We start from the raw sequence: 13976 nt of genomic DNA on the forward strand, positions 1-13976 counted from the left end.
TTAATGTCCCATTCATTCATTCATTCATTCATTTAATTTGACAATAGAGTTAGACAGTGAGAGAGAGAGAGAGAGAGAAAGGTCTTCCTTCCGTTGGTTCACCCCCCAAATGGCCACTACGGCTGGTGCTGTGCCGATCCGAAGCCAGGAGTCAGGTGCTTCCTCCTGGTCTCCCATGCGAGTGCAGGGCCTAAGCACTTGGTCCATCCTCCACTGCCTTCCTGGGCCACAGCAGACAGCTGGACTGGAAGAGGAGCAACGAGGACTAGAACCTGGCGCCCATATGGGATGCCGGTGCCGCAGGTGGAGGATTAACCAAGTGAGCCATGGCGCTGGTCCCTTAATGTCCCTTTCTAACCTTTCTCTGTCTTTTTCCCTTCCTGGTGTCTTTTGGGAGTAATAACTACATGGTTAAATTGGTGTTGAGCAAGGGGGCAGGCCTGTGGCAGAGTGGCTACCTTCCCCATTGGGACACCTGCATCCAATATCAGAGTGCCTTGGTTCAAGTCCCAGTTCCGCTTCCAATAGAGCTTCCTGTTAATGTGCACCCTGAGAGGCAACACATGATGGCTCAAATGCTTGGGTTCCTACCACCCATGTGGGAGACCCAGATTGAGTTTCAGGCTTCTGGCTTCAACCCGGCCCAGCCTTGGCTGTTAGCTGGCATTTTCTTTTCTTCTTCTCTTTTTTTTTTTTTAATAAAGATTTATTTATTTGAAAGTCAGAGTTACAGACACACACACACAGAGGGAGGGAGGGGGGAGGAGGGGAAGGAGGGAGGGAGAGAGAGATTGGTTCCATCCACTGATTCACTTCCCAAATGGCCACAATGGCAGGGGCTGGACCAAGCTGAAGCCAGGAGTTAGGAGCTTCTTCTAAGTCTCCCATGTGTGTAGCAGGGGCCCAAGCACTTGGGTCATCTTTTGCTGCTTTCCCAGGGGCATTAGCAAGGAGCTGGATTAGAAGTGGCACAGCTGGTCTCAAACCAGCATCCATAAGGGATACTAGCATTGCAGGTGGCAGTTTAACCCACACAGCAGCCCCTGTTAGCATTTGAGTAGTGAACCAATGGATGAAAGACCTTTCTGTGTTTCTTTTTCCTCTCTCTCTCTACCTATCAAATAAAATGAAAATAAATAAGTAAGTAAGAAGTACTTTAAAAATGGTACAAAGTGGGTCTTAGCCGTCCCAAGCAGTGAGGAAAGAGTCAGATTGGTATTGGGGAAGGTGGATGTGGTGGCTGCTCAGCTCCTGCCCTGCCTGGGGTGAAACACGGATACAAGTGCTCTCAGTTCTCTGCCAAAGATAGGCTCTGCTTTGGGGCTGGTTTCAGGGCAAAATGGAGTGAGTGATTCATTCTGACACCAGAGTTGTAAGTGGAGGTGTTTGTTATATGCTGGTTAGAGAGATGCAGGCAACCCCACAGTCTCAAAGAAGAACTCAAGAGTTGGGTTCCAGAGGCACCAGGTGCCTGCCTCCCTGTTTACAGCAGCCAGTGCTGCCCCTGGCCGCGGCGGGGCAGTGACTCAGAGCTGAAGCTGTGTTCCTGCCTGCTGCCAGATTTTGCGTAGGGGGTGGAGAGGAAGCAGAATGAATGAGCAGGAGCAAGTGGCGGCCGGATTTGTAACACCTTGGGGGAGGCAGGCACTTGAGATCCAAACCTGAGAGACAGCAGCAGACAGGCCGAGCGACTTCCTCCCTGTGTGATCCAAACCGAGGGCTGTGGCCGGGGAAGACACGGCCGATTCTGAGCGTGGAGCTTCTGCAGCTTTCCCCAGCAAGAAGGAGAGAGCAGGTTAGTCTGTACCGGTTTCCTAGGGGCTCAGTTTGCTGTGGTTTATTATGATTCACCAAAGCCTAGTAATGAGTGAGAGGGAGTTTCTGATGGTTGGAAAGCGCATGTGGTTCACTAAAATAAATAAATAACGCTCAGTTTAATCGGGAATAAACAGGGCAGAAGTGGCATCGCCTATACCTCCTGATGCTGTCCCAGAGATTGCTCTCTTGGCAAGTACAATCAGGGACAGCCACTCTGCTTCCCGTCCCTGTGTTTTCCATTGTGTGCAGTGATGTTAAATCTCTGTCTGTCGCTCTGTGGATGGCTGTAGTTTGAGATGAACCTCAGCTTCTTAAAATGTTACAGCCGGAGGGAAGGTCCCTAAGACACTTGGCTCAGGGTTCTCATTTGACAGTTGAGGAAGCTGACTTATTTAAGAGATTTAAAACGGAAGCATAAACCCGGGTGTTCTGAGGCTGACAGTGTTTCCATCAAGTTTCTAAACTTCTGTGGAATGAGTGTCCCTGGCTTAGCTCAGGCTGCTGGGGAGGCAAGACATTCTTGGGCTATACATAGGGCTTGGCCCTCATAAGGGACACAAGTGCTGCTGAAGGCAGGCGCCTGTTGATCTTGAACCCCCTTGCCTGGCAGGCAAGTTCCTTAAATAGAAACTTTAAGAGGAGCCTGGGTGCTGTGCCTTCATTCACAAGGGAAGAAAGTGTGTGCTTGAGCCTCTGTCCCATAGCAGGCTCAGAATGCTGGAGTTTGCTCATGGAAAGAAGGAAAACAACTCTGCGTGTAGTTAAGAGCTAGAAAGAACACCATGGCAGCACTGAAGGCTGAAGTGTCTGCTGCAGGCCGGGCACGTTATCAGTATTCTTCACTCATGCAGGGCTGGACTTATCTTCTTTACAGATAAACTCAGGAAGGTCACGAACTCATTCAAGGTCGTGTACCACCAGCATGTGGCAGAGCTGGGATTCAAAAATCCAGTCTGGGACTCTGATGTGCCTAGAGTTCATGCAGCTGCTTGTGGCTTTTCTAAGTGGAGAGTGTAACCTGCTGATTTCACAGTGAGGAAGCAGACCCAGAGACGTTAAGTACTTGCTCAGGCTGTGGAGCTGCTCAGTAGCAACGATGCTATCATTCAAGCTCCTGTTACGTGGCTTCTCTGCCCACTTCCTTTAAGGAAAAGTTAGGGAAAGGCTCTCTGGGCTTGAGTGCCTGATTCTATCAGGAGGTGGGCTTCAGTAGTTTTAGGGTTACTGAGATCCTATGAAACCAAAATTAAAATGTCCTATTCACCGATTGGCAATCCTAAGTAGTAGGACTTACAAGTATGGAAAGTTGCAAACAGAGAGGTTTGCAGTACAGGCTCCTGGGTCAGAGGAGACACTTTACAAAATGAGTTGGCTGCAGAGTAGATGGGAAAGCTCTGGTGAACCAAGGGAAATACAGAGCTTTGCGGATCGCGCTGGAAGACTTCTGTCTGCTAAGTCCAGAGTTTGCAAAGGATGGGCTGACTTCTGTCTTTGTAGGTATGGGAACTTTTAGTTTACTCAGTTAGTTGGTGACTTCCTTATGCCTAGCTCTGTCTGTGCCAGGCTCTGTCCCTTTTGTACCTTTGGGCAAGGAGCGTAGTGACTGCTGCTCTGATGATAGATCTGGGTAACTACACTGCCCTGTGGCTGCCTGGGTTGGTGTGAAGTTGGCCAGAGTGGGCATGGGGAAAGCCCTGCTGTGGTTTTCGCAATGCTCCCCAGGACTGATCAGTCTCCCAGTCCCCGTGTTGGACACTTCTCCAGAGCCCCTGGGCCCCACCATACACACTCTCTGGGGGCTCTGTGATACCTTGAGCTGCTGAGATGGGTTCTGCATGGCCTCAACCTGCAGGTGATTGATGGATGTCTCTGCTTAGGCTATTGAGGAAGATAGAGCTCAAGTGCCAAATCCATGGCCGTCCCAATTCCTCTGCTGTAAGAACTTAGGGTCTTACCTGGAGGTAGGGAAGAGAGTGGGGAGGAGTCCTAGCACGTGTGAAATATGTAGAGAGTAATTCATGGAGTAGACTCAGTCACCAAATTGTGGGCTGCACACCACATCCCCTTGCCATTCACAAAGGGAGACATGGGGGATGTTTGCACTCTCCTGTGTGTTTTTAATCACTCAGTCACTTCCTCTTGGGTGTTTGTAGTCCATTCTCTCTCTCTCTCTCTCTCTCTCTCTCTCTCTCTCTCTCTTTGACAGGCAGAGTTAGAGAGAGACAGAGAGAAAGGTCTTCCTTCTGTTGGTTCACCCCCCAAATGGCTGCTACAGCTGGCGCGCTGCGTCGATCCAAATCCAGGAGCCAGGTGCTTCCTCCTGGTCTCCCATGCAGGTGGAGGGCCTAAGCACTTGGGCCATCCTCCACTGCCCTCCCGGGCCACAGCAGAGAGCTGGACTGGAAGAGGAGCAACCGGGACAGAATCCAGTGCCCCAACCAAGACTAGAACCCTGTGTGCTGGTGCCACAGGCGGAAGATTAGCCTAGTGAGCCACGGTGCTGGCCTTGCGGTCCATTCTTTCGGTGCACTCTGTTGAGTGCATTAACTCTCCTTCGTGGGAGTTAGGGGACATTGCAGGGGAGGGATCATTCCTCCAGACTACCTTGTCACACGATTCTGGGGAGAGCCAAAGACGAAGCATTTGCGGCATGTGAGTGGCTCACTCTTCCTTGCTCTGGAAATGAAGATGGAAACCAGACTGCCTTCTGGTGGCAGCTGCTCACTAGGTTTTTCTCTGCTTGTTACCCAAGTGCACATTTCTGTAGAGTTGCCCAGCTGATTTGCAGGCACAGTCTCATTTTTACCCTGGGGGTCTCAGTTCTTATTCATTCAGCAGGTATTTTTCTGAACACCTCCTATGAACCATGCACGATAATATATGTAATGATTGGCAGATACAATAGTGAAAAGACAGGCCAGGTTTTTGCTCTCATGGAATTCACATGCTCGTCAGACTGACAGTAGTCAAACATATCCATACGTAAGGACTTAATAGCTTGGGAGGATGTACATGGGGTGACTGTTGGGAAGAGGTGACAATTCTGCAGAGATCTGAATGACAAGGACTCGCTGAAGGTAGGGGACAGAGCATCCAGGCTGAGAGGACCTCTGGGACATTGTTAGGTCAGCAGGAGGAACAGCAAGGAGGCCAGTGGGGCTGGGGCTGCCTGGGCAAGGGGAAGAAATGTGCATGATGAGGCTGGAACTAAGCAGAGGTCGAGTCAGCCAGGTGAGAAGCTGATTTTTATTCTCTGTGTGATGTCATAAGATTTACTGGAGGAGCATGACATGGCCCAACTTGTATTTGAAAAGATCTGGTAGGTTCCAGGGAAGGAGATTGGGTGGTCCAGAGGTCACGCTAGAAGCAGAATGGGCAGTGGGGAAGCTGTTGCTGTATCTAGTCTACAGGTGAGTAGGATGCTAGCTGTAGGGATGGAGGGAAGTGGATGAACTCAGAGCATGTTTATAGCTAGAGGCATAGGACTTATTACTGGTAAGTGGAGTTAAAGGAAGAGGGGATGACTCTGTGGTTTTTGGAGAGTGATGCAGTCACTAGTATTGGAAATAGGGAAGCCTGGAGGGGAGTGTTGGGTTTGGGGAGAAGGAGGCTCATTCCCATTTGGATGCCTGTTAAAATATAGATGCCTGGCGCCGTGGCTCAATAGGCTAATCCTCCGCCTGCGGCGCCAGCACACCGGGTTCTAGTCCTGGTTGGGGCACCGGATTCTGTCCTGGTTGCTCCTCTTCCAGCTCTCTGCTGTGGCCCGGGAGTGCAGTGGAGGATGGCCCAAGTTCTTGGGCCCTGCACCCTCATGGGAGACCAGGAGGAAGCACCTGGCTCCTGGCTTCGGATCAGCGCGGTGTGCCGGCCGCGGCGCGCCAGCCACGGCGCGCCAGCCGCAGCGGCCATTAGAGGGTGAACCAACGGAAAAGGAAGACCTCTCTCTCTCTCTCTTTCTCTCTCTCTCTCTCCACTCTGCCTGTCAAAAATAAATAAAAAATAAATTTAAAAAAATATATGGATGCCTGATAGTCATTGCCACAGTCAAAGCACAGTGAGGCTCAACAAACAGTACCTGCTGGGGCCGGTGTTTGTTGTAACCATTAGGATACTGTTTGGGATGTCCACTTTGCATATGAGAAGACGTGGGTTTGAGTCCTGTCTGTGCTCCCGATTCTTCTTACTACTGTGTACCTTGGGAGACAGTGGGTGAAGGCCCAGGGATTTGGATCCTTGGCACCCATGTGTAAGACCTAGATTGAGTTACCAGCTTCTTGTTTTGCCTGGCCCAGCCCTGGCCATTGCAGGCATTTGGGGAGTGAACCATTTTTTTTTTTTTTTGGAAGAAGAACACTTTTTGTATGCCAGGCATCATGCAAGTCTCTTTCATGTATGTTCCTTTTATCCTCATAACAGTTTTTTGAAGGGACATTTTAATCTGCACTTTGCAAGTTGAAGTGAAGAACTAAGGCCCAGAGAGGGGAGGTGGCTTGCCCTGGTTTAAACCCGTGCCTCCTGACCTAGAGCTGGCTTATTGCTGGGGTGGGTGTTGGGGAGGCTGTTCAGGGCTGTGTTGATGGCTTCCACTTGCAGAGAGCTTGGGGCCTAGACATGGGCTCTCCGAGGCCTGATCCCCAAGTGTCAGACAGAAGGGCCTGTCCAAGGAAAGCCCATGTACAGCAGGCTGTTGCAAATCTTGACATTCTCACAACAGCACAAACTCAAAAGACCATTTCAGAAGCGGTATCGGCCTCCTTAGAAATGCCACATTAAAACCGGTGATGCTCTACACTAAGTGAGCAATTCTGTGAAAGTGCGAAGTAAATAAACCAAAAGGAGTTGAGGAAATGTTGAGGGAATAGGGAAAAGCTCTGCAGCTCTTGATGGCTGCCTCTTTATTGAGGAACCTAAGTGAGCAGAGGCAATTTCTTTCTTTTTTTAAAGATTTGTTTATTTGAAAGGTAGATTTTACAGAGAGGCAGAGGCAGAGAGAGAGAGAGAGAGAGATCTTCCATCCACTGGTTCACTCCCCAAATGACCACATTGGCTGGAGCTGGGCCGATCCAAAGACAGGAGCTTTTTCCAGGTCTCCCACACCGGTGCAGGGGCCCAAGCACTTGGGCCATCTCCTACTGCTTTCCCAGGCCATAGCAGAGAGTTGGAATGGAAGTGGAGCAGTTGGGACTTGAACTGGCACCTATTTGGGGTGCCAGCACCACAGGCGTTGGCTTTACCTGCTGTGCCACAGCGCTGGCCCCAGAAGCAATTTCTTATGTTCTTGCAGCATTATTAGGTCACTCAGTGTCCTGAGACAATGAGATTTGGAGTTAGGATAGGCAGTGCCTTAGCAAACCCGGAGGCAGTGCTGAATGTGGCTTCAGCCTGCAGGGCGACTCTTTGATGATGTTCTGAGAGCCCCCTCTGAGGACCCTCAGGTTCAGGGGCCACCTGCAGCCCAGCACACCAATGAGCAGGTACTTGGGAGAACCCTCCGCAGGCTGCTTGTCTTATACTACAGGCTGTTTCCCCTCCTCCTCTTGTTAGCGTGGACCAGGTAGGAGCTGGTGCTGACTGAGCAGATCCGTCACTCTCTCGGCACACCAGTGCCTGCACTGTCAGAAGCTCAGGTGTACCAGGGCTCTCTGAGCTCACCTGTTCAGCCTCATTCACGTAACTCCAGAACTTCCTTGCCATGACCAAACAATTGCCGTGCTGAGTCATGGGAAACTTTCTGTTCAAGCAGCTGTGGTTACTGTTGACATTACAGTCAAAATCTTTATGAGTGGGAATGAATCTTGCAGAAATGTTGCAAGGTACCACTGGGTCCATTTCCTGGCTTTGTGGGTACAGGGGCTCTTTCACCTTGGTCCTTGCTTCTTTGGTTCCTCAATCCTGCGTGTTTGCTGTCACACGTCCTTGGGACCTGCGTCCTCCCTAGCTGGGGCATGTGAAGACACGCTTGTTGATGTGGACTGCTACCTGGGACTCTCCTTCACGGGGATTGCCTTTCCCCGCCCCCTTCCACCTGCGCCCCCTGGCCCATGAGACTGGCCTCCATCAGCTTGCAGGAGCAGGAGTGGGGGCTGAGCCTGACCACAGCACTGTGCTTTCTCCTCATTGGCCGAATGCCCCTCTCGGTGGCCTGAGGAGGTGCAGGGGCCCCACTGTGGAGGAACATTTTTGCGCTCCCCACCGACTGGGCCATCTCCATTCTATCAGGGAGCCAGGTGGCAATTCAGGTTTCAGAACAGGTCTTTCAGGGGATATGTCTGTGCCTGCCAAGTGCTTCTTGAGACAGGGTGAGACAGCCTGAAACTCCTGTGTTGTGAGTTTTAGGATCAGAAAATGGGGCTGACTCTGGGGGCTTCAGGACTGAAGGGTCAGGGTCAGCTATGCAGCCATCTGCAGATGGGCTGGGAAGTCGGGCTGGGTAGGCAGTCTGGGGTCCGTGAGGGTGGGCCCCGGGCGTGGTGGAGGTCAGCCAGGAAGAACGCGGGAGGTGTCTGTGGTGGCGGGCAAATCTGCGACTTCCTGGGCCTCCCTTTCCTCCTGTGTGGCCTGCGGTGATGATGCATAACCTGTCCTGCTGGATACTTGGGGAGATGGAGTGGAGCAGCCCTGGGACCCAGTTCATGTCCCTTGGCCCTAAGAATGCTGAATCCAAAGCTCTGCCTTGTGTTTGATTCAAAATGATGACATTTAAGACCTCCTTGTGGGGCTGGCACTGTGACGTAGCGGGTAAAGCCACCACCTGCAGTGCCAGCATCCCATATGGGCGCCAGTTCGAGTCCTGGCTGCTTCACTTCTGATCCAGCTCTCTGCTATGGCCTGGGAGGGCAGTACAAGATGGCCCAAGTCCTTGGGACCTTGCACCAGTGTGGGAAACCCAGAAGAAGCTCCTGGCTCCTGGTTTCAGGTGGGCGCAGCTCCGGCCGTGGTGGCCAATTAGGGAATGAACCAGCGGATAAAAGACCCCCCTCCCCCTTTCTCTCTCTCTCCCTCCCTCTCTGTGACTCTGCCTTCAAATTAATAAACAAATCTTTAAAAAGGCAAAAAAAGACCTCCTTATTCAGGAGACATTTACTCTGGTTCATTTCTTTCCAACATATGAATTGTTCTTTTTTTTTTTAATTTAGTATTAGTTATTTAATTTAGTATTTTTAAATTTAGTGTTTTAATTTAGTACTCCATAACCCACAGCCTCAGTTTCCTTATGTGTAACACGGGGATATAAATATCTATACTTCCTGTCTCAGCAGATGGCTGGAAGATCAAATCCATGAATGTGAGCACACTTCAAGCTTTGAGTATAAAATGCAAGAGGCACTGGTGAGGATACTGTGGCCAGAAACTGTTTTGAGCAAAGAGAGCAGCACCCATCTTAGGGAAGAGAATCTGGGGAACTGCCTCTAGCTCTGATGGCTAATTTCTGTCGACTTTTTAGAAATGACCTTTCTTCTGATGGTAAAATGTCAAATTCAGCTTAGTGCCTGCACCTTCCAGCTCGCGATGCATCTGCTTAAGACTCTGTGCTATAAGTCGGCATAGTTGGGGGCGGGAGTCCAAGATTGCTGTTAAGGTTGTGCAGTGTGCATGAATTGCTGGCTGCTAGAATGACTGCAGGCACATGGAAGAGCTGCTCTTTGCCCTCATCTGTCAGACACCACCAGCTGGTCTCGTAGGAATCAAGGCTATTTGGGGGCCACTGAATGCCACCCGAGGGTTGTCACTCACAACTTTGGCCGTGGGCACCAGAGGAAGGAGAGAGAGGGAGCAGTGTGGATGGTCTGCTTTTCCGATGCCTTGTCTTTAGGGCTTTCTGATCATGGCCAAGAAGCTGCCAGCCTCACAGACTCCTAAGGGAAGGAGACAGCCAGGTGTCATGCAGAGAGCAGAGCCTTTGGAAATAGAGGTCCTGCATCCATGTGCCAGTCTTCTCTCTTACCAGCTTATCTTGCACAAGTCCCTTAACCTCTCGAAGCAGGTTCCTCATTGATAAGATGGAGGGCAGTGTTAATGGCAGATGTGTGTGGAGAACAGTTTGTGGACTGCCCAGCCCTTGGGAGGCTGTGGTGGGCAGTGGTGGTGTGGCTTGTTGTTACACACATCATGAGCAGGGTATTTTCTTCTTCTTTTTTTTTTTTTTCTCTCCAGGTAGGAATGAGTTAGCCTGAGATTACAGTTTATGTTTTGAGTTTCTTCTCTAGAAAAAGCTGGCTGCAAACAGAGCCTTGCACTTGAGTGTGGTGCAAGATTCTGAAACAGGTGTTGGAGGGGCCTGCCACTGCTTATCTTAGATGCTTACGCCTGAACTTGGCTTTGTTGGGAAGACTGGGCTGCTGCCTGCCAGATGAGGTCATAGGATTCCATGGGCTGCCTGGGACCCAGAGCTGAGAATTCAGAGGTTGGCTGTGGTTAGGAAGGGGAGAGTGCGGTAGGGGTGGTGCATAGGGAGCAGCCTGCCTGATAGCTCTGCCTGCTTCACGTTTGGCTCCTTTAAGGTTTAGGCTGCTCTAACTTCAGTACCCAGCTTATGCCAGACACCAGGGCCCCAAGAAGAGTAAGGAAAACTTTCTCAGCCTTAGGGAGTTTTTCTTTTGCTTCTGCTCTGTGGATTTAGACCTGTTAATCTCCAGGGAGTCTCTTGGGGACAGAGCTGATATCTTAACACCACCGAAGGGAGACGACCTATTGACACCATCAGCAAAAGCATTTTCATCATCTGTCTGAGGAGTCTTTAAAAAGGACCATGGCCCTTTGATTAGATCACTTAACCTCTGAAACTTAATGCCAAGGAAATAATTTGAATTGCAGAGCCAACTTATGCTAAAAGACACATTGGCTGTAAAGTGTGTGTGTGTGTGTGTGTGTGTGTGTGTGTGTGTGTGTGTTGGGGGGAGTGGAGGGCAGGGGAATGTCTAAATTACCCAGTGATCTTTCTAGAATGTCAGCTCCATGGAGGAGGGTTCCTTTGTTCACTGTGTTCTCCAGCTTCTAAAGCAGGGCCTGGCATACAGGTATCCAGGAGGCGGTTTCTGAACAGTTACATGGAAAAGATCTGCATCCATTTGATAAGACTGTTACTCAGCTATTTCAGATGTAGATGTCTTAATGATGCAGGACATTCTCTAAGTAGCATTGAAAAAAGTAGGATATTTGTGTATACAGTAAAATCACATTTTGTTAATAGAATAAAAAACTACTTGGAAGGAGAAAGATACCTTGGTGGTAACATCATGGGTGTTTTTTTTTTCTTTTTCTTTCTTTTTTAAAGATTTATTTATTTATTTGAAAGAGTTTCAGAGAAAGAGGGACCGAGAGAGAGCGAGCTCGATCTTTCATTGACTGGTTCACACCTCAAATGGCTGCAATGGCTGGGGCTTGGCCAGGCAAAAGCTGGGAACCAGGAGTTCCATCCGGGTCCCCAACGTGGGTGGCAGGGGCCCAAGCACTTGGGCCATGTTCCACTGCTTTCCCAGGCACATTAGCAGGTGCATTAGCTCAATCGGAAGTAGAGCAGCCAGGATGAGAACTGTTGCCCTTAGGAATGTTGGTGTGGCAGGTGGTGGCTTTACCTGATATGCCACAGTGCCAGCCCCTCTTTCTCTATTTCTAAAATTTCTTAAATTATTATGATTTTGTGTTTGGGAAACATTTTCAATAAATTTTACTGTTTTAAAAAGAAGTTGCTGGGAGTGGGGGAGTGGGATGCAGATGTTTGGCCTGGCAGTTAAGGTGCCTTTGTCCCAGTATCTGGGTTTGATACCAGGGTCTGGCTCCTGATTCCAGCTCTGTGTCAATGCAGGAAATTCCCGGCTCAACCTGGCCCAGCTTAGCTGTAGAGGCCATTTGAAGAGTGAACCAGTAGATGGGAATACTGTCTGTCTGTCTGTCTGTCTCTCTCCCTTTTAAATAATATGGAAAAAAAAAAGTGGTTTGTTCTGTTTATTTGTGGCGCAAACAGCAGCCTCTGGAGCCAGCTCCTCCTCCTTTTTAAAGAGCTCAGCTGCTTTGTCGCTACACAAAACACCTACACACTTGGGTTGTGTCTGTCAGCTTGGTGTGGAGGCTGATCCCTCCTGACTTCAAACGGGTTTAGAAACTGCACCGTGTTGAAACTGTGCTGGTCATGTTGCAGAGACATGCCCGTACATTTCTATCCCATCAGCGTAGTGAAGACATTTTGTAATAGGGAGAAGACTCTGAAGAAGATAGAATTTTCTAGGTGGGTGGCTAATTCTTAGAATTCTTTCCCTGGTTCATGGTTTGGGGGAGGCGTTGCAAGTGGCTTCTGCTTTCCCTCACTCTTATTCATCTTACGGTAACTTTTGCTCAATGTCTCCGTTTAATGGAGTAAGAACTTCATGATATGTCTCTCTGAGATACAGCCTGCTCCTGGGGCCAGGGCTTCGTTACAGGGGTAATTCCCACCTTTGAGGTGGGCTCTGGCACCCGAGCTGGAGAGCCTGGTTTTCCTGCGAAGCTGGGCTCTGAAAAGTGATGCACTTCCCTGAGGAAAGGCCCCCGTCTTCTCATCCCATGACACTCTTGGGTGCCCAGGGGTCCCAGGCACCACTGACTTGTGGCTGGGGAGGGTGTGTGTGTGTGTGTGTAATCCACTCCACTCACGAGACTTCTCATATTGCTCTCTTTTCAGCCATAACCAGCAGACCACGGCATTCAGGCATCCTGTGACCGGGCAGTTTTCTCCAGAAAATAGTGAATTCATTCTTCAAGAAGAGTAAGTGTTTTCATGCCTTCTCCTTATGCAGGTGTGCCTGGGGAACTTACAGTAAAGCTTGTTGGACTGTTTGCCCCATCAGACAGAGGGGCTTTCTGTGGGTTGGTTGATTCAAAGGGAAGTGCAAGAGCAGGCCTCTCTCAGTGGGAAGATGTGCAAGAGGAGAGATGATACAGGCGTGTACTCTGGTTGGTATTCTCACAGCCTCTTGAAAGTCTCTTGCCCCTAAACTAACCCTGTTTCCTAAAGCATCATCTAGCACACAGCCACACTCTGAGGGGACCCGCTCATCTGATGTGAAAACAGCCCAGGTGCAGCCTCTCTGGGAGGGGCTCACATGAACCCAAAGCCGGGGCTCAGGAGAAAGGAGGCAGGTGTGATAACCCCGTCCCTAAACGCTTAGACTTCTTTTGCCTCTTTTCTGGACCTGGAGACTTGCCAGCTCTGCAGCCCAGTGTCTGCAGGGCATCTGGGGTGCTCTGCAGTGGTTGCTGCCAGCCAGGGCTTTTCTACTGAAAAATAATACATGTGCAGCCCAGGCAGCGTGCAAGCGGCCCCCGGAAATGAAGGCCAGGTCGTGAGCACGTGGCTGTGATCAACCGGGTCGGTTCAGTTTGAATAAAATCTTTGTATTTGAGAAGTAAAGGGATGTTAGCTTTACATTTCCTTCAAATCATTTTCCCTCTGTTAGTCACTTGGACCAAATGTGATCTTAAATTATCCACATTTATATTTTACAGCTTTTCCCTCCCTCCATCCTTGTAAAAGTAGTGACATACAGTAATAAATCCAAAGTACTCATCACTGCCCATCTTCAACAATTTCCAGAACATGGTTAATTTTATTGCACTTATACCCTCCTCCTCACCCCTTGGGTAATTTTGAAGCAAATTCCAAACATCATTTCATCTCTATAGTATTTTCAGCTTTGAATCATTATTGTGGAGCACTTTAAAAACTAGATATCTATAGCGGTAATACTGACATTCCTTGTATCCTTACTCTGCCCCAGAGGCTTTGCACGGGTGTCCCACTTAATACAGTGATCTTTAGTGGTACATCAGCAGCGTCATGTTCAAGATGGAGAAACTGGCTTGAGGTCACTTGGCCAAAGTCACATGGCTAAAAACAGAGAGCCAGGACGTCATCCCTGGGTGGCTGAGCTTTGAGGTCTGTGCTGCCTTTGTGTTGTGTTCTTTTTGGTCAAGTCCAAACCTGCCCTAGTCAGAGGCTGCTGCTACATTATTCTGAGGCTGATTGTCCCTGGGATACGACAGCCAGACTCTGGGGTTGAGGGTCTGACTTCCATGATTGTCTTGCCTCCTAGATTGAAACAGAAGGGCTGTGAGCCGGAATGTGGATTCTCCAAATTCCAGCTCAAAATGAGTTTGTTTTTATCACCCTGAAGGTCAGA

The 13976-nt window shown here is 49.6% G+C and overlaps 1 protein-coding gene across 12 annotated transcripts in view; it reads left to right on the forward strand.

Moving 5' to 3' along the window:
- Window positions 1-13976, forward strand: part of PLEKHA7 (pleckstrin homology domain containing A7) — a 222922-nt gene that overhangs the window by 126555 nt on the left and 82391 nt on the right. For 11 of the 12 annotated variants that reach the window (XM_070072882.2, XM_089328143.1, XM_051833953.3 and 8 more), the window contains one exon: window positions 12479-12562. In XM_070072882.2, coding sequence (XP_069928983.2) covers window positions 12479-12562 — 84 coding nt within the window. Of the gene's footprint in view, window positions 1-1588; window positions 1796-12478; window positions 12563-13976 lie in introns of those variants that run through there. The other variant, XM_051833961.3, reaches the window with a different exon arrangement.

The sequence above is a fragment of the Oryctolagus cuniculus genome, chromosome 1 (assembly GCF_051225735.1).
Source record: "Oryctolagus cuniculus isolate XC-2025 breed Fujian yellow rabbit chromosome 1, ASM5122573v1, whole genome shotgun sequence".
In the NCBI taxonomy this organism is placed as follows: Eukaryota; Metazoa; Chordata; class Mammalia; order Lagomorpha; family Leporidae; genus Oryctolagus; species Oryctolagus cuniculus.